This window comes from Puma concolor, chromosome C1 (assembly GCF_028749965.1).
Source record: "Puma concolor isolate L17-30 chromosome C1, mPumCon1.1.hap2, whole genome shotgun sequence".
In the NCBI taxonomy this organism is placed as follows: domain Eukaryota; kingdom Metazoa; phylum Chordata; class Mammalia; order Carnivora; family Felidae; genus Puma; species Puma concolor.
In genome coordinates, this window is record NC_141674.1 from 10904328 (window position 1) to 10927167 (window position 22840).

The 22840-nt window shown below is 56.4% G+C and overlaps 1 protein-coding gene across 7 annotated transcripts in view; it reads left to right on the plus strand.

Moving 5' to 3' along the window:
- KAZN (kazrin, periplakin interacting protein) overlaps positions 1 to 22840 on the plus strand; it is a 1132657-nt gene that overhangs the window by 1063823 nt on the left and 45994 nt on the right. For 6 of the 7 annotated variants that reach the window (XR_015254486.1, XM_086715734.1, XM_086715735.1 and 3 more), the window contains 4 exons: positions 7418 to 7607; positions 9678 to 9808; positions 12900 to 12950; positions 14339 to 14462. Coding sequence is in view for 6 of the 7 variants with exons in the window: in XM_086715734.1 (XP_086571860.1) it covers positions 7418 to 7607; positions 9678 to 9808; positions 12900 to 12950; positions 14339 to 14462 (496 nt within the window). In the remaining variant the exon portion in view is untranslated. Of the gene's footprint in view, positions 1 to 7417; positions 7608 to 9677; positions 9809 to 12899; positions 12951 to 14338; positions 16934 to 22840 lie in introns of those variants that run through there. The other variant, XM_086715739.1, reaches the window with a different exon arrangement.

Consider the following 22840-nt stretch of genomic DNA (forward strand, 5'->3'; position numbering starts at 1 on the left):
AATACACATATTTAGGGGCACCTGGGTGGCTCAGTCGGTTAAGCGTCCGAATTCAGCTCAGGTCATGATCTCACGGTCCACGAGTTCGAGCCCCGCGTCGGGCTCTGTGCGGACAGCTCAGAGCCTGGAGCCTGCTTGGGATTCTGTGTCTTCCTCTCTCTGCCTTTCCCCCACTCACACTCTGTCTGTCTGTCTCTCTCTCTCTCTCTCTCAAAAATAAAAACATAAAGAATATTCTAAAATACACGTATTTGTTTAGGAAAACATTTGCCTTGGGAGGAAATGCACCAAAAAATTAAGAGTGGTCATTTTCTGGGTAGTAGGATTGTAAGAGATTTTAGTTCCTTTGTTTCCCCTCCTGTTTACATCTCTAGTGAAATATGTGTTACTTGGGTTGGCAAGGAAAAAAATGTTATTCTTTTTCTATTCCAAAACAAACCTTCAAAGTACTTCCAAACTCTGTGTTTTCCATGGAGGTGACCAGCCTGCATGTGGGGACAGAGCACCCAGGTGGTATGTCCGGGCCTGGTGGGAGGGGTCCAGAGCCCTGCAGTCCTGTTCTGCCTGCCCCTGCGTGACCTGGGGCCACTCACTGAACTTCTTTGGGCTTCTGCGCCCTTTATCTTGTATCAGAATGGGGGAGATGGTCTTTACTTCACCCTGCCCTCCCAGGAGGTAGCTGGGGGAAGCCCAGGGATCCCATGACTTAAGTAAGGGGCCTTTGAAACCACCAGGGTCTCAATGTGATCGTGGCTGGAAGGAGACTATGCAAGGTGCTCATGAGGGGTGGGGAGGCCCACGCAGCTCTTAGAACTCGGGGTTCTCCCTCAGAGCTCTGACACTGACCAACCATGTGCTGATGGCCATGGGTTCTGGGTTTGAATCCAGCTGTGTGATCTTGGGCAGGATCCTTCACCTCTTGGGGCCTGTTTCGAGTCTAAGTAGGGATAATGGCATATACCCCACGGGGCCTGTATGAAGGTTTCAGTTAAATAATGCAGGGGAAGCACTTAGCACGTGCCCGTACACAGTGATGATACGGTGACACAAAGGTTCTCTACGATCACTTCCTTCAGGATCACTTCCTTCAGGATCGTGGGCCGCACCCGTGGCAGGTCAGGACCCTTGGGCCCCTCCTGGGTCTCCTGTCCAATGCTGACCCCTAGTGGTGAGAACTGCCCAGGCCAGAACAAGGTGCAGCCGCCAGGTCCCCTCTGGGGAGGGCTTTTCCCGGCCCTGAGGTCCCCGGTGCTAAGCCTTTCCCGCCGCAGACCTAGGAAGTGGGTGCAGGGGGAAGCAAGGTTCCCATCCTCCCAGGTCTTCCCAGTGCCCCGTGGGTGGACAGCTGTGTCTTCCTTGCCTCAGAGCACTGGCCTCAAGCATTCTGGGTGTTTCTGGGACTTTTCAGGAGTGGGAACCCAACCACCTCTGTTTCCGCTCTCCCCATGCCCAGACTGGTCAACCTGCTTCCGTTCTGGCCGCCTCCTCTGTGCCCCCTGCTAAAAGTGAATCGTTACGGGGAGTGTGTCCAGCTCCTTATACCATCAGCGGGGCCCGTGTCTGCCTAGGGCTCGGCCGCAAAGCGGGGGGCTCTGCGGAGAAGCATGAGAGCCCCAGCTCTGTCGGGGTGCCCAGCAGACTGGAGGTCTCCTCCGCGGAGCACCATCCAGAGAAGCTCATGTTGGCCAGCGTGCGCCCCGCCGCACTGCTGCCCAGGCCGGGACCGGAGGGAGGGCGCCACCCCTGTGCGCGTGCCTTGCGTCCTCGGGCGCAGCCTGGCTGCTTTGGCGCAGGGGGTGCACTGGAGGGCCAGGCTTAGAGACGGCTCGCAGAATGGGACTCCCGGGTGGCTCGGTCCGTTACGCGCCAGACTCTCGATTTCGGCTCAGGGCACGACCTCACGGTCCGTGGGACTGAACCCCACGCCGGACTCTGCGCACACAGCGCGGGGCCTGCTCGGGATTCGCTCCCTCCTCCTCTCTCGGCCCCTCCCCCCTCCTCAAAATAAACATTTTTTAAAAAAGGAAGAAATGGCTGGCCGAAGCCAAGGCAGCCGCAGAGGTGGGGAAGCCAGGGTTCTAGACGGAGTGGGTCTGCTCGGCCCCCCCGGGGAGCAGGAACCCGAACCCTTTGTCGTTTGAATTTCACCTCCGTTTTTTTGTAAGTCTGAAAATGGCCCATCTTGGGTCACACGGTTACCACTCACCTGGGGGTCCTGGCTGTGGCCACTGGTGATGAGTAATTTCTCAAGTGACCCTGAGGTGCCCCCGAGGAGAAGGGAGCTGAGCTGGTCAATTCCCACCCGCCCATCATGCCGTGACACGAGACCCGTGGGAAGCGGCCTGGTGCCCGGTGAGAACGAGTGGGCCCTGTCCTAGCTTAGGCACCGCCCGCTCCCCGGTCTCCACACACCTTGCGTAGTTGCTTCACCTGAGTAAGAAAGAGCCAAAGGCTTTGGCTTCCCAAGAAGCAAAGCCCCTGGCTGTTCGCTGGCGGCAGCACCCACGCTCCCCCTCGGCCGCCTGCCCTTCGGGTGGACGTCTTCCCGATGACGACTTCCGGCCCAGCCAGACATTCCCGCACGTGGCGTGGCTTCACCCCTGTGGCCGCATTGGCTTTGTGGCACCACCCCGTGGGGAGAATGCATGTATTTTTTAATATGTTGTTTTACTGAGATGTCACATCCCGTGAAACTCAGCCTTGCAAGATGTACAGTTCGGTGGGTTTTAGAACGTTCACAGAGCTGTGCGACCGTCACCAAACAATTCGGTTCTAGAACAGCTTGCACCCCCCCTCCCCCGCCCCAAAAGGGAAACCCATATCCATCGGCCGTCACCCCTCACGTTCTTGTGGTGCCCGCTTTAGGGACGTGGAAGCGGGCTCGGAGGGCGAGAGGCTCACCCAGAGCTGCCCAGCGGGTTGAGAGGCAGAGCTGGGAGTCGGGGAGGCCTCGAGCTTCATGACGTGGAGGCTTCGGCTCCGTGCGGGGCCTCCGTAGGGACATCCGGCTGCTGGCCTGAAGGGGCCCCTCCCCCACCAACCCTCGCATGTCCCTCGGGCCCTCCTCGCTGGCCACCGTCACACGGAGGGGGAGGGAGATGGGCCTGCCAGCCCCCGAGAGCACACGCTTCCCCCAAGGGCAGGCCAGTCCTGCCCCCCAGGACCTTGGTTCGTGTTGACCTAGTTTCCTATCAGCACTGTCTCTCCAGAACAGGAGGCTTTTTTATGTTCACTACACAGTCGGTCAACGGGGCTTCTCACCCTCAGCACTGTTTACATTTGGGGCCAGTCCGTCTTTGTTGTGAGGCCTTCCTGTGCCCTGGAGGATGGCCACCAGCTTCCCTGGCTTCCACCTGCTAGAGGCCTTGGGCACCTCCCACCTGTGACCACCAGAAGTCTCCGGGCATTTCCCAGGGTTCCCTGGGGGAGGTGGGGGTGGGTCTCACCCCTGTGGAGAGCCCGCCTTCTGTAAAGTTGGACGTTTCTCAAGCGTCGAGCGTGGGATGGTCTAATCTTAGCATCTCTCTTAGCCATTCCGTTCTAACGGAGTCCCCGTTGGGTCCCGCCATGTTCGGGCTGTGTGACCTGTGACAAGGGACTTAACCTCTCTGAATCTCAGTTTGCACACATGTGAAGTCAGGGCTACGAGGCCTTCCACGGGGGGGGGGGGGGGGGGGGGCGCGTAAGTGAGGGTCACTTACTGACTGGTGTTGGGCACCTAGATCCTGTCTTCAGATTCCGTTCCACTGGCCAGTCACCGTGTGACCTCAGGAGTCACTCTTAACCTGCCTGGGCCTCAGTTTCCTCATCTGTGAAAATGGCAGCAGCCGCCACAGACCCAGGCGAGAGTCGGGCGCGGTGCAGTGGGGGGTGGGGGAGAGGCGGGGTCAGGCGGCAGGGGGATGACGGGAATGGCCCGAGTCTCCATTCCTTTTCTGGAGGCCGTGCTCCGGGTTGGCGCTGCTTCTGCCCTCACTCCCAAGAAACCCGCCTGCCGCAGGCACCACCCCCCGGCCCTGGGCCATTGCCGTCTGGGAGCAGCGGGCCAGACCTCACAGCCTGCTGGTGTTTTCTTGGAGGATCCCCCCCAGCAGCCTTTGGCCAGCAGAGACGTTCCCTGGACAAGCAGGAATCCCTCGGAAAGCTAACGAAGGGTTCCGCTGAGCTGTGCTCCCGGCATCCCTCGGGGGCCCAGGCTTACTGTCCAACATGGAACACCTCCTGGCTGCCGGTCAGCAGACCCTCCAGCCGGTCAGGCGCCTTCATCAGCCCCGATCCAGAGGGAGGCCCCGGGCAGGGTCCTGCCACCCCCTGGATCTTATCGGCCCGTCTTAGGGCATAAATGATCCCACCAACCTCGATCACTGCTTCTTATGGAACATGGCAGTGGTGCAGCTGGCGTCCTGGGCCTTCATTGGACTTAGTTCACGCCTAACTCCTACTTGTGAGGTGGAAGATGTTTCAGGATTTAACAGTCACTAACCTTTATTGAGTATTTTTATCTTAGGCCGGGGCTCTGCATAGCAACTGTGTTATCCCCATCTGACAGAGGGGGGCATGAAGGCACAGAGCGGTGAGGGACCTCGCCCAGGATCCCCCCCCACCAGGAAGTGGCACAGCCGGGCTCAAACCCAGGCAGTCGGGTTTCAGAGCCCAGACTCCAAAGCCCCCTCGTCCCACAACTCCAGGGGGTGCTACTTACATGGCAGTGATCTTCCTCTGCCCCCCCCGTCTTACTGGGGAGGGCCCTGAAGCTGAGGGAGGTGGAGGAACTTGCTGAAGGTCACACAGCAAGTTAAACAGTAGAAGTGGAATTTGAACCCAGTTCTGACTCCAATGTCCAGTAGCTCGAAACTTCGGGTGCAGAGTGCTCAGAGAGGGTAAAGGCTCAGAGAGAAGAGGGAGTCAGAGCTCAGGGGGAGCTCCCAGCATTAACTTGCATTTAGCGGAAGCGGTCAGCCCGAGAAATGCTGTGTAGACTGCCACGGGGAGCGGATCCCGTGTGCGCACATGCCTGTATCTTAAATTAGACTTTACAGGCCGCTTTTTGTAGGTCTTGTCTCTGCCACAAGTGGGCCATTTGTAAGAGGTCCCTGTGCTTCAGAACTCAGGGGTACCACCGCCCCACCCTGCAGGACCAACCACGGGGGACCTCCCAGTTGTCAGGTAGCAATGTCGAGCTGCCTGCTGAGTTAGAAGGTGCCTCTCCCAGGCCTGGATGGAGACGAAGCCCCCCCTGGGAGAAGAAAGCCAGGAGGGGACAGAGAGGGCATCTTGCCTTGGGTTCTCCCGTGCTTCCCGCCTACGTGCCCGTGAATGTTTGCGAGAAGGCCGAGCTGGGGGTTAATTAGCATGATGGCAGATTGACCTGGGGCTTGTGTCTCCACCCAGGGTCCACCTTCCAGGCAGCCGAGATGGATGGGGCCCGGAGGAAGCAGGGCAGCTTAGCACGTGGAGTGGTGCCCGGGATGGTGGGCCAGGAGGCCAGATGCACATGACCTAGAGGGAAAGGAGATGTGTTCCCAGCTGAAGTGCCCTGGCGGCCAGGAAATGAGGGTCTCCATGGTGCTGGGTGGCCGCAAGCCTGTGGCAGCTCGGAGATACACGCCGCTTGCCCCTTCCTTCAGCAGAAGGATTAGTCTGTTGTTCTTGCAGTAAGTTAACACGGCGGATTCCCTGAGCCATCAGCCTGGACACGGCAGGGCCTGCTTCCGTCTATGCTGCGGATTTTTACTGATCGCTGCATGTGCCCTGCCCCGAGCGAGGTGCTGCGGATTTCATGGTGACCAGGCACACCCCATCCTCTGCTTCGTGCACCCAGAGTCTGCATTACTTGTGTGGTTATTTTCCTTGCCGCTGAGGAGCGTGGGTGCCGTGGAAACCCCAGGGCTCAGGGCCAGGCTCCCAGCCTTGGGACCCAACTTGAACATTGTACTTGCTGTGCATTCTTGAAGAAGTCACTTCTCTCAGCTTCCAGTTCCTCCTCTGTCAAGCACAAATAATCTTACCCTCCCTACCTGAAGCCCAGGGCTGTCGTGCTGAGCACATGATAGCTTTCTGGCTTGGGGGACAGGGCTGACACCTTCAACTCAGCCTCCCTCTGCCATGGAAGGGGGGTGATCTCATAGACTTGGGGTGTCCTTGCTCTGGGGTTTTCATTTTACAGGTGGGGAAGCCGAGGCTCAGAGAAGGCAGTACTTTAACTTTTTTTTTTTTTTTAATGTTTGTTTATTTTTGAGAGAGACAGGGAGTGCAAGCAGAGGAGGGGCAGAGAGCGAGGGAGACACAGAATCCAAAGCAGGCTCCAGGCTCTGAGCTGTCAGCACACAGCCTGATGCGGGGCTCGAACTTGTGAACTGCAAGATCATGACCTGAGCCGAAGCCAGACACTTAACCAACTGAGCCACCCAGGCACCCTGGCAGTGATTTTAAACATAGCTGGTCAACGGGATAAGGGTATATCAGGTTTTAAGCCAACGACGATCCATTTCTCTGTTTGGAATCTCTTTCCCAAGAGCTCCTGCTCTGCCAGGAAGAGTGGGACCTTGGGCAAGGTATAGAACATTCTGGAGCTAGGACAGATGAGATTTTTAAATTTTAACCCGTGTTCATATCAGGGTCAAAGCCAGCACTCACGGTGACTCTGTTATCTGTAGCAACGTCCCGGGTTGTCAGGTTCACTGGAGAGCTCGGTTCAAGACCCTTGGGCCCCTGCCTGTGTCCCCGCTCGACCCTGGCATGATCTTGGGGAACCAGTTGAGAAAGAGAAAGAGACTGTGGTGAAAAGAATATGCATTAATGCATGGCTCACATGTGCCCATTTCTCCCCCAAGTAATGTGAGATCACTTCAGTAAAACCCCACCTACGTGGCAGGGAGATCACCCAAGGCTGAGAGATGTTGGACTATCCCTCCTCTCCTAAGTCAGCCCCAGACTTCTTCCTGGGCTTCCTCCTGTGATCCTGGGAGCCAGGTTGAGGGTTTGCTCTGTCCCCTGCCTGCACTGCACAGCACCTTGTAAAGGGGAGCTCGTGGGCTGAATTTGGGAGGAGTTAGGGTGGTCAGGCAAAGCACCCATGTTCCTCCAATCTCATTCAAATCCCAGCTGCTCCTTAGAGAACTCGAAAGAATGGGTGATAAGTGTCTCCTTGGACCCCCTCTCTTCTGCCTCCTTGGTCTCCCTCTCTCGCGTCTCCTTGGTCTCCCTTTGTGTTAGCAGGAACTAAGGGGCCACCCCAAAGCGAGGCCTGCAGTGCAGGTGCTAGACTCTGATGGGCCATGCCATTCAGAGTCAGAGCTGCCCAGGTACCGAGGGCGGACCCGTGGCTTTCTCACCGCGGTGGGTCTTGGCCGAGCGACAGGCCGGGAGATCCCCTCGATCCCATTTTCTCTCTCCTGTCTCCCGGCCCTCTCTCCAGGCCAAGCAGTCCTTAGCTACGCTGACCAAGGACGTCCCCAAGCGGCATTCCCTCGCCATGCCGGGCGAGACGGTGCTCAACGGCAACCAGGAGTGGGTGGTGCAGGCGGACCTCCCGCTGACCGCGGCCATCAGGCAGAGCCAGCAGACTCTCTACCACTCTCATCCCCCCCACCCTGCAGACCGGCAAGGTGAGTCCTGCCCCCGGCCTGGCCCAGCCCTGGCTGCGGCGGCTTCTTAGGAGGCTACTGACCTTCCCAGGGCGGGGCAGGCAGCCTCTCCGTTCACACTGTAGCTGCGTGCGGGGGTGTGGGGCAGAGGCCACAGGTTTGTTGTAACTGAGAAGTCTAAGAGACGGACTTCAGGCACAGCTGGCTCCTGAAGACCAGATGATATCTGGGGCCCCCCGCCTCTCCGCTCCACCTGCCTCCATTCGGCCTCATCTTTAGGCCCTCTCTTTCCACAGAGCAGCAAAACGGTCTCCGGGAGTTTCAGGCTTTTAAGGTCTTTAAGTGCAAAAGTCAGAAGAAAGAAAAACTAAGCGCTTTCTCTGGGCGTATGGTAAATCCCGAAGAAGGACTCTGATTGGCCAGCCTGGATCACGTGCCCACCCCTGGACCAATGACTGTGTCTAGGGAGCGGGAACACGGATTTTCCAGCCTGGGTCTCATGGGATTCTTTGGCAGGGGAGACCGCAGGGCCTCGCAGTCACGGGGTGCATGGGAGGGCCACAAGTAAACGTCACACGTGTTCCCTCCGGGCACTGGTGGGAGGAAGGGTGCGGCCTCCGGGCAGCGTCTGTACCCACTGGCCGTGGTACAAGCCCGAAACCCCTCCGCCCGTCCGCAGCCCGCCTGGCTCTGTTCTCTGTCCCTGTGTTGAGTGGCTGCCTCTGGGCGACGCGTGCAAGTTGGGGGTTGGCCGCTGGCCTTTAGAGCCCGCAGGTGCTGCCGTCGCCCAGCTGGGTACCCAAGTCCCTGACCGCAAAGCCCGCTGTCCACCCCTCTCCCCCGCCAGCCCCCCACATCGAACCGTATGGCCCCTGGCAGGAAGGACGATCTTTGTCGTGATGCAGCCCAGTCCGCTCTCTGCTCCCATGCTGCCTGCGTACAGGAGGCCCTCAGTTCGTCTCGTCCAACAGGGAGTGAAATCGGCGGAAGACAGGCTCTTTGGTGGGGGAAAAGCGTGGGGAGAGCGGACGGTTGGGGGAGGCCTCTCTCAGGACAGGCGGAGAGACGTGAACGGTGATAACTCCTCCCGATGGAGCAGCGGGACCAGCCAAGATGGAGGCAGGAGGGAGATGGCCTGTGTCAGGCACTGTCAGAAAGCCAGTGTGATGTGAGCCAAGGCTGGTAGGGTGGCCGGGGCCACATCCCTTTGGGCCTTGGGGGTTCCCCCCCCCCCCCCAAGGGTGACCAGATGCCCGGCTCTGCTGCAGCGTGAGGAATGGAGTCAGCAAGGACTCCCGTTCATTGGAGGCTGGGAGGCCACACGGTCTTCCGGGTGAGAGACGGCAGTGGCTTCGGCTTGGGTAATGACAGCGGGGTTGGAGAATAGTGGACGGATTTGGGGGTGGTGTTGGAGAGAAGTGGATGGATTTTGGGCGCCTGGGTGGCTCAGTCGGTTGAGCGTCCGACTTCAGCTGAGGTCAGGATCTCGCAGTTTGTGAGTTCCAGTCCCGCGTCGGGCTCTGTGCTGACAGCTCGGATCCTGCAGCCTGCTTCAGACTCTGGGTCTCCCTCTTTCTGTCCCTACCCTGCTCATGGTCTCTCTCTGTCTCAAAAATGAATTAATGTTAAAAGTTAAAAAAAAAAAGTGGACAGTTTGGGGGTTGTGTTTGAAGGTGCTGATGACTGGGTGCTGAGTGTAGGGGAAAGAGGGGACCCAGTGGTGGCCGCTAGGCTTCTCACTTGGGAAGCTGGTGTTGACCAGCGGTTAGGATTGAGCCAGGTCTAGGGAACGTCCAGCTGGTGAGAGCATGGTGAGGACAGTCATCAAGGTCCCTGGAAACTCGGGCCTCTTCTCCTTCACTGTGGTTAGGAGAGGGCCAACTCGGATCCAGAGGCCATGCCGGACCTTCCCAGGAGCTGCCGTTTAGCCGCGTGTGGGTCTGGGGAGCGGGGGGCAAAGGGCTAGACAGTCTCTTCTCTATGCCTCGGCATTCTCACCTGCGTAACAGGAGCACAGGGGCGCCACTGCAGGGCGGCACAGGCGAGGACATGCTCTCCACCCCTCACTCACCAGCTGTCCCTGCTTTCCAGCGGTCAGGGTGAGCCCCTGCCACTCGCGGCAGCCCTCTGTCATCTCCGACGCATCTGCCGCCGAAGGCGACCGGTCGTCCACGCCAAGCGACATCAACTCCCCTCGGCACCGGACACACTCCCTCTGCAACGTAAGGCCAGCAGCAGCAGGGCCTGGGCCCCGGGCCCTTGCCTGGAAACCTCAGGGGCGGGGTGGAGGGGTGAAGACGTACCCGCTGTTTCCTCTCGTCCACCCAGGGAGCACTCTGGCGAAGGCATTTCCTGTTCTGTTCTCTCCTTTTGCAAGAAGAGATGGATGTGGGGAGAAAGGAATGAGGCCTGTTTGCTCCTTGTGTCCGGGAGGGCCAGAAAAACCCAGAGGAAGGCGGGCCTGGGTCGGCTCAGGGTCCGTGCAGCCTGGATTACCTCTGGTCTAGGACTGCGGGCCTCTCCTCTCAGAGGTTCCTTCGGGGCCTTACCAGCACCCTTCACTTCCGTGGAGAGCCAGCTCTCAGTCCTTCATCCTGGGATAAGCCAGGTTTTGTTTTGTTTTTTAATTTCCAGGAGTCTGGGCAAATGCTACTTCTGGAGAGGTGTCCCACGAATTTGTTCTCGGTTTTTTTTTCTTTTGCTTAATCAAACGCTCTTTGATGGCATACTGGGCACCAGCTACCAAAAGGTGCGGGTCCCTGGCCACCTCACTCTTGGTGACTGGCAGAGCAGACAGTCGGGCTCCCGAGAAGGGGACGAAGGTGGGTCAGGCATCTGAGGACAGGAGGACACCATACGGAGGGTCGAACGGGAAACACTGGATCCGGGGTGTGGAGGCCACGCTACAGTTTTGTTCTGTCACATGGTTGATACTATGGAGGGCGGCTCCCCCTGCCGTGAAGGCAGAGACGCAGTAGAGTTAGGCGTTCAAGTGCATGAGAAAGCTTTCTCAAAAATTCACTTAATGTTTTATTAACCAGTGAGACTGATAGGAGGAATGAGGTGAATACGGTAGGAAAGAAAGACAAAATAACCATCACTTGCCACTGATCTGCTTTCCTAACCTGGAAACTCGAGAATAACCTCTAAAGCTATTAGAACCGATAATGACCAAGTACATTAACGGGACTGGTTGAAAATCAGCGGCTAAAAATCAGTAACTTTTCTATGAATAATCGTACTGGAAACTCTCGTCCAGTCTACGAGAACAATGGGGAGTAGCTAAAGACTACCGATCGGGGCGCCTGGGTGGCGCAGTCGGTTAAGCGTCCGACTTCAACCAGGTCACGATCTCGCGGTCCGTGAGTTCGAGCCCCGCGTCGGGCTCTGGGCTGATGGCTCGGAGCCTGGAGCCTGTTTCCGATTCTGTGTCTCCCTCTCTCTCTGCCCCTCCCCCGTTCATGCTCTGTCTCTCTCTGTCCCAAAAATAAATAAACGTTGAAAAAAAAAAAAAAACTACCGATAAAAGTAGCTAAGCCTGAAATTAAAACAGTTGCCTTCACCTGGCAACACGGACCGTGGGGATCGCTGGCCCAGGGCTTCATTCAGCCCAGGCAGGATGCCAAGAAGGTCACTTCGGGCCTGAATCCCACTCAAGGCTGGGATTCTTTGTTAACTGGGGCTTTAAGGAAGCAATCTGTTCTTCTCTAGTTCCCACGACAGAACCCCGTGACAGAGGTGGTCTTGAATGACAGAACGAGGGCCACTAGAGGGCCTCTGACATCTGTCCTCTGGTTCTGCGGGACCACTGTTGGGCTGTACTCAACAGCCAAGGGTCCCCTCATTCTTCGAGCATGGGCCAGAGACTTAAGAGTAGCCATGCACACCCCAAATGAGAAGACCTCCCCAGGGGCCATATTTTGTCTTCTTGTGGTGGGCCCAAGGGGGCTCTGATAGCCAAAATCCCGTAGGAAAGCCCATTCTCAGCACGGGTTCTCTAAAGACCTCTTGAATTGCATTTGGCCTAGCCTTTTGCTCAACTTGGCCTTGACACATACCGGCTGCTACAGGTGGCAGTCCAGCATATTTATTTCCGAGATCACAGGGGCCCTGCTGCCAGGAAATGGGTGCTTTGATAAGCCAGTTGTCTGCACACAGCTATTTCAGTGGGCACTGGCTTCATTCTCTTCACCATTAAAGTAGACCTATCTCAGTGGCCCGCCAGATTAGTTTCTGTTTGCAAACCTTGGGCTGGGACTAAAGACTAAACTAGCATTTGTTCCATTCCCGCCCACCCTCAGCCACGTTCATCCCCCATTTCAACAGATGTGCACACAGGTAAGCCAAGAAGAGCCTAGAAAAAGCACCAGGTAACCCTCTGTTCTCGGACCTTGGACCTGGTACCAGCAAGAACAGCCCAGCCCAGACTAAGGACTTCCCCATCCTCTTACTCTGTGGCCACTAATTTAGAGCAGAGGTGGGGACCAAGTGCAAGGAAGCTGAAGATTGATGGACTTCGGCCCAAATGACATACTTTGTTTTTTTCATGGATGTTTTGCCTGCAATTCTGGAAGCCACCATCAGAGGGCCCCCCCCCACTAATGACTTGTGATCCCAGGGATCCGTTAGCCCCCCAGGCAGGGCAGCCAGAGTCTGGGCTGTAGCGAAGGCTTTGTGTACAGCCACCTTTGCGTGCCCACGGAAGGAAGCACTGGACCAGGAAGAAATAGTCCCAGATCTGTTCCTGTTCCGCTTACAATTAGTTCCATCACGTTGGATTGTCCAGAGCCTCTCTGTATCTGTAAATCAGGCTGAGCCCTGCCTGCACCTCCAGAAAATAAGAGATGCATTGAAGTGTGGGGGGGGATTAGAAGCTACATGGTCTCCCGTGTCTTCCTGTCCTGAAATTCTTTTTTGTGTTGTCTTTAAAACCATATTTCTTTATGAAAAATCGCAAGTATAACCAACCTCCAATCCCAATTTGATGGACCAATTGGGACAGGAACTTAGAAGCCTTCAGTTGACTGATCTGTTGCTCAGCGGGTGTTGGGTGGGGGAAGGGGGTCATTGAGAGACCTGAGTAGGCAAGAGCACCCCAGGACCTCTGGACCAGGCAGCGTCTTGAACCCCAGGTGCCATTGCTGAGCCATCTGGGAGTGTCTGCTTCAGGGCGGGCGGGGGTGGGTTCCCCAGCACAGGCAGGGTGGTCCCTAAGAGAGGGCTTCCTTCCACAGAAGGCCCCACGCTCCACGGGCCACCTCTGCTCCCATGTGTCTCGCGTCTGTTTCATCTTCTCCCTCTTTTTGGCTGCAGGGCGACAGTCCCGGCCCAGTTCAGAAGAACCTGCACAACCCTATTGTACAGGTAGGTGTGCCTCCCCTGGCCATTTGGGCCCACTCCCCCCACCCCTTGTTCCCCTGGGCCCTCGGCATCCCCACTTCCTTTCTTGGACACCCAAGGCAGAGAAGAGTTAAGCCACTGCTTCAGTCAATCCAGGTTTGGCGTCTGAGCCAGGCTCAGTGCCTCATCTGCCCTCCCCTATCCTCTTTCCAGTCCGTGGACCCACTAAGTGCATCATACATCCTCCGTCCCACTGCCCTGGTGAGTGGCTCCTGGCAGCCAATGGTTGATGACCCAGGCCAGAGGCTCACTGGGTCCCTTGCTGCAAGAAACTGTTCTTTCAGTACCCTGTCAGCAGTGAGGAGGGGAGGGGACCGCAGGCAGGAAAACCTGAACTGAGAGTCGAGAGGGGTCTCTGAGACGGACTCTCTAGTCCTGGGGTTCCCAGGTGCTGGTCTGTGCATGGCACATCTCCATCAGGGTCCACCAGAAAAGACTTTGCAAATGCAGATTCCGGGGGCCTTTAAGCCTGAAGGATCTGAGCCCCCAGGTATGGGATGGGTCCTGGAATTCAGGTAATTCTGGTGTGTTTTGGGCACCATTAGTCTAACCTCCACCTTTTGCCCAATGACACTCCATGTCTTTGTGTAAGGCACTCGACGGTTTGTAAAGCCCTCCTATAGACACCACCCTCTGGCCCATTAGCCCGCACAGGAGGCTATCCCCGACATCACTGTGGTCTCCACATCACAGCTGAGGAAACTGGACTCAGAGAGAGGCAAGGGGCGCTCCAAGAGTCCATGGGTAGTGACCTAGTTAGGACGAGAACTCAAGCTCCAGCCTCCCCGCTCTAGTCCACCCTCTTGGCCAAGGCCTTAAGGTCCAGGGCCCTTGCTCGTGGCTGGCACGAAGCTCAGGTCGCCCCCTTCCTCATTTTCCGGGCTCCCCTGGGGCTCCTTTCCCATGGGGACTTTGTTTTTACAGGCAACCTGTACCCCTGCCGCAGTGTCCCCGCAGACGAGGCCTGGGGCCCAGCGGGAGCCAAGTGCACAGACGCGCTCCTGCAGGCCCTCAGGAAGCACCCCAAGGGTGTGGGCAAACTGACAGCTGTAGAGCGGCAGCCAGCGATCATTTAGGGGGTTATTATAACCCGGCACTGCTGTAAGCACGGTGGTCCTCGCTGCCACCCTCACAGCGGCCTTGGGTGGGTCCCGCCGTGGTCCCAGAGAGCTTCCGCAACTGGCCCAAGTGGGCTCCGCCAGCGAGGAGGGGCAGACCCTGGCATTTCACCCACCCGTGGCCCCCGCCGCCTGCCCGCCCCCTGCCCCCTCGCCCCTCCCCCCCTCCCCCGCACCCAGCTCAGGTGGCTTTGTTCTTCTCCTTCTACCCCCGCCGCCCGCCCGACTCCTCAGTCACTAGAGGATCTTGAAGACCAAAAACGGAAAAAGAAGAAAGAGAAGATGGGATTCGGCTCCATCTCGCGCGTCTTCGCCAGAGGGAAGCAGCGGAAGTCCCTCGACCCCGGCCTCTTTGATGGTACCGCCCCTGATTATTACATAGAGGAGGACGCGGACTGGTGATACCCGCCTCCCTGCGCCTGCCGCGCGCAGGCGTGTCTGTGCGTGTGGACGTGCGTGCGAGCGCGGGGGAGGGGGGGCGCGGCGGGGCGTGCGTGGCGGGGCGTGTGCGGGCGCGAGCTCCCGCGCACGTGGGTGCTGGGCGTGGCCGAGCGCGGGCCCCGCCCCCTGCGGCGCCACCTCTGTAATTGATGTACATACTCCAACCGTGTGTGACTCTGTCAACTCTCTGTCGTCCTCGGAGCGATACAGTCGTGTTGTTAATCTGGGTTTGTTTGTTTCTTTTCCGTGTTTTGTTTTTTTTCTTTTTGTTCGGTTCGTTGGGTTTTTTTTTTTTCCTCACCCTCCCCCCCTTCCCCTCCCCTCCTCCTTTTTTATGAAACTTGAAAACTTGAAGGACTGCTGTGTATTTGTAAATAACAAAACTATTGTGCACTCCGTGCTTGTAAATGTCCCTTGTCCAAACTGCTATTCCTGGAGCCCGTCTGCCCAAGGATGTGGTCTGTTTTTGATGTCCCGTTCCCCCGCCCCCCCCCCGCCCTGCCCCCCCTGGTGTGAACGCGTGGGACCAGACCCTGTCCCCGGGGCGCCGAGTCACTTTAATCCGCAAGCTGCCCAAGTGGTCGGGTAAGGTCGGCTCCTCGCCAAGACCCTCGAGCCCCGCCAGGGGATTGGGGGCGGGGAGGGGGGGGGGGGCGGCTTACCTTGGCTCGGCGTACCGGAGGTCAAACGGGCTCTTTTTAACGGCCTGCCAGTTTTTAAATTGCGTTGCCGTTTCTTTCTTTATGGAAAAAAAAAAAAAAGAAAATTGTTCCGTTTAATTTATTTGCACAAACGCAGAAGACTTATTCTATCTAAATTATTACATAAATATTGGAATGTATATTTTTCCATGGGGTGGGCGGGAGGCGGGTGTTTTGTTGACTTGTCTGTTCTATTATCATGCTGCTGCCAAACTGTGCAAGGTAGACTTTAGGGTGGCCAGAACCCAAGGACCATTGGATTTCAAAGCTTGCTTTTTTCCGTTCTTTCTTCTCTTTCTCCCCCATTCTTCTGCCCCTGCATGGAAGTGCACTCCACCTTCCTTCCCACCCATAGCTCTTCCCCCTTTCTAAATATCTATTTATCTGAAATAAGGAAAACTGACCTCGGTGAGCAGAGGGCCAGCTGTGATGGTCACCTTCTCTTGGGTCTGTCTTTTGAGAGCGGTTGAGTTCAGAGTGAGACAGCCAATCACATGACCACAGGGTATGGCCACAGGGACCCTCAGCCCGAGTCGGTGCCACGGGGGGCCTCGAGAGGCCATAGGTTCTTCCCTGCAGCTGTGTCTTTCTCATCCTTGGGTCATTCTGCATGTTGGCCAGGCAGGTGTCCTTGGGGGAGGCACCCACCTCAAGGGGAGGGCTGCTGGGGACACAATGTCCAGCACCAGAACCTCTCTGCCCTCCCCATTCTGGTTGGTTCCTCCAGCCACACTTAATAGAATCTCCCGGGATCCCTTGGGCCCTGTCCTCCCAACTTGTCACAACAGCCTGAGCCCCCTCACCCCAGGAGAGAAGGGCTGGCAGGAAATCTGCCCATTTGGGGAGCAACATTGGCCCCAGTGAGGCTTCACCAGCAAAGGAACCGTGTGCATTATAACGCCAGGTGATGGAGAACTCGTGAGCTTCTAAGCCAGGGCCTCCTAAGGCCTAAAAGTAGCTTAAACCTTTTCTTTTGTTGACCTGTGGATCCCCCCTCTCCCCCCGCTTCACCTTAACTAACACAGCTCGATGACCCGCACCCTCTGCACAACCGTAGTGGCGCTTTCTGCTAACTGTAACATTTTTCAGCTCTTACAAAGAAAGGAGATTTGAAAGTGCTGGAGAATATCAGAAAGATAGGATATTTTGTCCAAAGTCTCTAAAGCAAACGAAAAAGCACCAGTAGGCCGTTCCCTTTCCTTCTGACTCAGTGGGGAGCGGGGGTGGGGGGAGGCGGTTGCTGGGCAAGAGCAGGCAGGGTACCTAATAAGGATCTTTCTGGCCTCCTTCGGCTAAGCTGTTTAACCGAGCCTGGCGGTGAGGGAGAGCGGCCGGAGCTGACATCTTTCTCTACGGAGAGAGACTTTAGAAAATACTTTTCTCCCCCATGATTTTTTGTTTCCTTTCGGTTGATTTTTATTGTTTGCCCTTTACTTATGAGAACATAAGATTGCAACCACTCCTGGTAATGATTTAGTAGTTCCTTTTCATTTCAGTTTTTGTAAATTAGGAGATAAATCTAAGAGTTACTAAGGATGATTTATTTAAGAGAACTACGTCAAATAGCGAATGAGTTATGGGTAAATTAGTTGAAAATAACTTTTCCCATGGGGAAGGTTTCTCGAAGGCATGGATGCAAATATAAAATATAAAAAAAAATCTAAATAAAGCTTATTTTAAAATATTATCGAACTCTATGTTATTTGAGTGCTTCTATCTTGCTCCGGGCGGGGGGCAAAGCCCCTGCATGGCCTGCTCCTTGAAATTCCAGGGCTGGGTCCGGAGGGGCCGAGGAAAGCTGGCTGAATTCTGGCTGAATTCTGGGCCTGTGGTGGGGCTGAGGCCAGGGTGGCCTCCCAGAAACATCTCACCTTGGCCGCCCTGACTGTAATTTGGGGGAGCTGTCAGCATCCAGGGCTGCCTGTGGTCCTGTTGCACCACCTCTAAGCCTGGCACCCTGGCCCTGAGTTCTCCAGTTCAGCGGCCCCAGTCAGCTTTCCTCTGCTTCCTTCTCTCCCCGGCCATCCTTCCAAAGGCCCAGAAATGGGCCTGTGAGTTTGGGGCACGTTACTTCCTGCAGACCTCAGTGGGCCTCTGCATCGTCCCAACGTCCCACCTAACCCTGGGGACAGGAGAGGAGCTTAAAAGAGAAATCAATGGAGTCACAGGACTTTCCTGATCAAGCCAGTGTGGGCCAGGCTTTTTCGAGTCCCAGGAGATTCCTCCGATGCAAAGCCTGGGCCTCTTCCCAGTGAAACTCCACAGTGTTGCCCAAGAAGAGGTCACCCTGGATACCCCAACCCCCGATTGCAGCCAGGCCCTTCAGCCTCTATCTCCCAACTTAAAGACAAATCCTCTCCAGCAGTCAAACTGATGGAAACCCCTGTCATTTCTGCTGGAAGAAAGCTCAAAGTTCCATGATCTATGAACCATGCCGAGAAGTCGTACAGCTCAGGACTTCGGGGAACTTAGGGACATCCACCCCGGCAGTTCTCAACCTGGCCACACGTTAGAATCACCTGCAGAGCTTGTGAAAACCGTTAACCGATGCCAGGCCACATCCCTGAATCAGAGCGTGGTTAAGCCTTCTCTGGTGCATTCTAAGGTGCAGTCAGCATGGAGAACCACTGGGCTGAGGAGGGTGAGAAGCCCAAACTTACATGCCACTGCTCCCCACTCTCTGGCCTCATGCAGACATCACTAATCAATCAAAGAGCCCCTCCCACCCAGCCCAAAGTGGCCTCTGATTTCTTCACTTTACAAAGCCGCAGGCCGCCCCTGCCGATCAGTCAGACTTTGGCATACGAGGGGAAAGCCTTTCTGTCATCCCGAAACTAACTCCACCACCCCACCCTACCCGCCCTGGACTGATGGGAAGAACTTTGGCCCAGAGAGGAGTGACCTGGCCAAGATTCTAACTATCGCTCCTCTAGTCCTGTAACCTTTTCAAGGGCTGAGCCATACCTCGTTCGAAGCTTTGTAGCTCGACTCAAAAGCCACACTACCTCCTTTTTTAATCTTCTCCGAGACCTTGCCCCCAAATGGTCCGACTTCAAGTGGTACCTATTAGAAATTGAAGTCGGGATGCCCAGGGCATCTAGGGCCAGTGTACAGCCCCACAGGTTGCATACTGCGCTACTCCAGAAGGCACTACTGTGGAAATGGTGCCCTGAGTTGTACAGTGCACAACCTGCACAGCTGTACTCAGTGGCCCCTCCACGTGCTCTCCCACCCATGCTGGCAGGCTCCAACAGATACAACCTAATAATGTAATAATAATATCTAACAATTATTAAGCACTTACCCGAGCCATGGTCTATGCTGCACATTTTACATGCATTAACTCAGTTAACCCTCCCATAACTGATGAGATAACTACATTTTTGATGAGAAAACTGAGGTTAAGTAAATCATCCAGAGTCAAGGAGCTAGTAAAGAATAGAGCTGGATTTCAAACCTAGGGAGTCCATAGTGCCTGGACCGCTCTACCATCTGGGCAGTGAGGGGCTGGGCCTGGTTGGCAGCTCACCTTGCCCACCATGAGTCTGTGGCACAGCCTAGCACTTCCTTGCTGGCGGGACTGCATCTGCTCTATCCATTCCGGCAGCCTTTTACCCCCAGGTCAGGGAGACCCACCCCTGGGAGGAACTGGGGCAGGCAGACTAGATACAAGCTGTTGTCCCGCACTGGTGTTCCATCCGGGCCAGAGGCGTGCCCCCATTTGCCCTGCTGCAGGACCCCTCACTGCACAGAGCTGCCGCAGTCTCAGGGTTAGCTCCGCCCCCGACGTGAGGTGGCGTCTCCCATCCCGGCCACAGCCGGGGCCCAGGAGCCACCCACACCCATGCCCAGTGGGGAATCCCAGTGCCATGTGGCTGCAACATACGAGGTCACCAGCCCTTTGACCGTGAGTTTTAAAATATCTACAGGGCCTCTCACCCAAAACCTGCATTCTCACAAGATGGGCCTCACAGACACCCCACCCCCAGCCCATCTGCTCCCAACAAACGGCTCTGAAGTTTTTTCCATTCACACCCCACTAGGTGGGGCAAACACTGCCATAGGCCCACATCTCCCACCCGTTCCCACTGTCCAGTAGGAAAAGAACTTGGCGATAATAAAGTATCAGGAGGGAATACATACAATCACAGCTTTATCTTAGAAAAGGGTTCATAAGTTTATGTTATGAAAGAATGCCCTATAAACGTGAAGATAACGTAGGAGTTTGATCTGGACTGTACGTTAGAAGCGTTTGAACATAAAAATCAGTGCATTGCTAGTGAAGTGTCACGGTGCAGGCCAACCGCGGGTGTAGATCTTGCTGGCAGCCAGGGTGTGGACAGTTCGTCCCAGAACCACCGCCACCTGGTGTCGTGAAGCCCAGTTACTGAAAACATACGCAAATACGCAACCCCTGTGTGTACTCTTAAGGTCTCTGACCACCGTCCCCAGCAAACAATCCATGAGAACATGATCCCAAGAGGACTGATCTTTAAGCAGCAAGAACAGCAGTAACTGCAAATCTTGCCCCGGTCTTCCTGAACGTGGCAGGACCTCCCAGTGCCCAGCCCGTCCCCAGGAAGGCCTGGCGACCTTGTTGGGCTGCTTGCAGCAGTCGCCCTTCTGAATCCGAGGCCCCAGGACATACTGGCGGACTGCTCGTCTGCATTACTGAGTTTCAGGTTTTGGCTGATCGCTTTCTTAACGGGTTACCAGTCAATAGCAGTTAATTGCACCAAAACAAGATAATCTATGAAATTGCACGCCGTGCTCCATCTGGAGGACCCTTGCAGCCCCTCCCCCTCCCCAGCGGGGCCAGGCCGTGCCTGGATCATCGCTCCAGCTCTGGCCCCTGCATCTGATTTCAAGTGAGTTGTCTCATCCGTGAGCCTCGGGGTCCTCTCGTCCTCTCCCCTCCTCACAGGCTCAGAAATGAGTGCTGAATGTGTTTTGGAGCCTGGAAAGCACTGGCCCCACGTGGCCCGCATTCCCCCATGATTTGAGTGGATTTAAGTTCCATCGGGGGTAGGAAAAAAGTGTGGAGGCGGCTCGATATACATCTTGAGTGCAAAGAGGACTCAAGCAAAACTTGTCCCTGGGGATAAAACCTGCTCATCAGGCTGTGTGGACCTGCTATCCCTCCAGCTGTGTACCCACTCCTCAGAGCCCAGATGTAGTTCCAGTGCTGCTTTGTGAGAGAACCCAGGCTTCCCCGCCTCAGAACAGGGAGGCTTGGACCTGTTTGCCCAGAGCATCCACCAGCCGTGATGCCATTCTTTCTAGGTTCGAAGGAGAAACATGCTCCCTGCTGTGGCCAGCACAGCGATTAGGCTGCCCAAGCCTAAGTGCTTGGGACAGAGGCCCCAAAGTCACCCCGGGGGAGCACACGTTCTAAGGACACGTGTGTCAGAACTCGGGGCCAGCCCGGTCTCACGTGCCTCAAAGTCTGTGCAAATATTCACTTATCTAACCTTCCCAATAACCCTCCAGGATAAATACTGTTATTATCCCCATTTTATAGATGAACAAACCAAGACACAGAGAGGTCAAGTTTCTGCCTAAAGTCACACAGCCAGGAAGAGGCAGAACCGGGGTTCAACTCCAGCACTGGTCTGACTCCAGAGTCTATGTCATCAGTAATTGTGCTGTATGGTCTCCCCCAGGGACAATATCAATAGGAAGCTTCAGGGAACTTAAGAAAGCCTCACTAGCCCAGCCCCATGCAGGCTAGCTCTTTGGGGCTCAGTTTTTCTACCCAACAGAGGAAGGAATTGGAATAAGCAGTAGTTGTCAAACTGTGTGTTCCATGGAACCCTTGAGGGTTCCTCAGGTCACTCCAGAGGCTGCCATAGCTGATCAAAGAATCAGCAGGCAGGGCTCCGGTCCTACCTTCGGCCAGAAGCTCTGCCCTTATCTGTTGCACGCTGTATCTCCATGCAGGAGTCCATGTGGAGGGTCCCACAACAGGAAAAAACATGAGAAAGAGGGAGGGGGGAAAAAAAAAAAGAACCACACACAGATCGGTAGTTGAGAAACCTGACCACGCCTTGAGTTTTGAGGATACAGATTCCCAGGCTCCATCTTATACCTACTAAATCAGGTCTGGGGGGGTGAGGCCCTGGGATCTGCGTACCGAACAAGTTTCCCCTTGTGGGCTCAGCTGCCAGAGGTTCGTTCCACAGGGCAGTAGCGGAGGGTGGCATCCTGCCCACGGGTTTCAGCATACACTTGCCATCGGGAAATTTCCCCAAGGGACCGTGACTAGGGAGGGCGAGGCTGCCTTTCCGGGGCAGCTCCAGATCCCTCGGGGAGGGCGGAACCATGCTCAGGCCAGGCCCTGAGGAGCAGAGAGCGAAGGGGTCTGGCATTGGCGTACCTGCTGCCCCCCGCCCCCGGGCAGAAACCCCAGCGGTACACCTGTTAGAGTCACAGAGAGGTGCCCAATTCTAGATGCACACAGCCAGGAAGTGGGGGGCGGGGGGGGGGAAGAAGTCAGACCTGGGTGCAGGCCAAGTTCTGAGCGTGGCACCTGCCATCTCAGACTCGGCTGGGGCCCGACGGTGCCCCGTGGACAGCAGATGCTGAGCCCTACACATTGGGAGCCAGGCTGCCCGAGCTGTGCCCCGGGGAGCAGTCTGGGCGATGCTGCTACTGAGGGAGGGGCCCAGCAGGGCTCTGCCCAGACCCTGCCCTCAGGCTCCTAAGGAGGCCCAGCCTGCAACCCAAGAGCCCCACCACCCCAGCCCAGTGCAGGCGGGAGCCCGGAGCCTGGCTCTGGACTTCCTGTTCCCAGCGTGTCCAAGGACTCACTGTGTGACCACTGGCAAGTCAGTCCCCCTCTCTGGGCCTCAGACACCCTCCAAAATAAACCAGGGCAGTGGTGGCCTGTGGAGTCCTAGGAGTCCTTGATGTCCAAGGCCATCTCCCCCCGCCCCCAAACCCATGCCCTTCAGCCCAAAGGCCAGTATATTTCTCTTACAGATACGATTTCGTTGGCACGAAGGGTTTGTAATGCCAAGGCAGTGTGAAACCCTAACCCGTGGGTTCGGTCGTCTGAGCTGTGTCCCGTGGGCGGCCTCAGACCTCCTCCCGCACCCCTCACCGTGGAGAAGTCGCTCCCCTGGGCACCCCCAGACCCCTCAGCCCTGCTCCGCACCAGGAAGAGGTGGCCCAGACCCCTTCCCTCCCCACTCTGGCAGAACGGGAAAGCCCGCAAATGGAGGGCCCGAGCCCCGCCCCAGGAGGCCACGTACGTCCCCTGGATGAACCACAGCAACATTACATAGAAGAATGCCCCTGCCAGGGAGCAGCCCTTCACAGTTTGCAACGCTCCTTCTCGGGCAGACCAGGGTCAAGGCTAAGAGGGCAGACTCCAGGCAGAGTCTCTGGGTCATCGGCTACCTGGCAACCTCAGGCAAGTTAGTGAACCTGGCTGGGCCTCAGTTTCCTCACCTGTATGCTGGGGACAATAAAGCATCATCAAGGGGTGGCTGCAAAGGAGGGAAAGAGTTACCGCACGGACGAGGCTTAGCTCAGGTGGCAGTAAATGTCAGCCGCAATGATGTTGGTGAGGACAATGACGGCAGTGATCTCG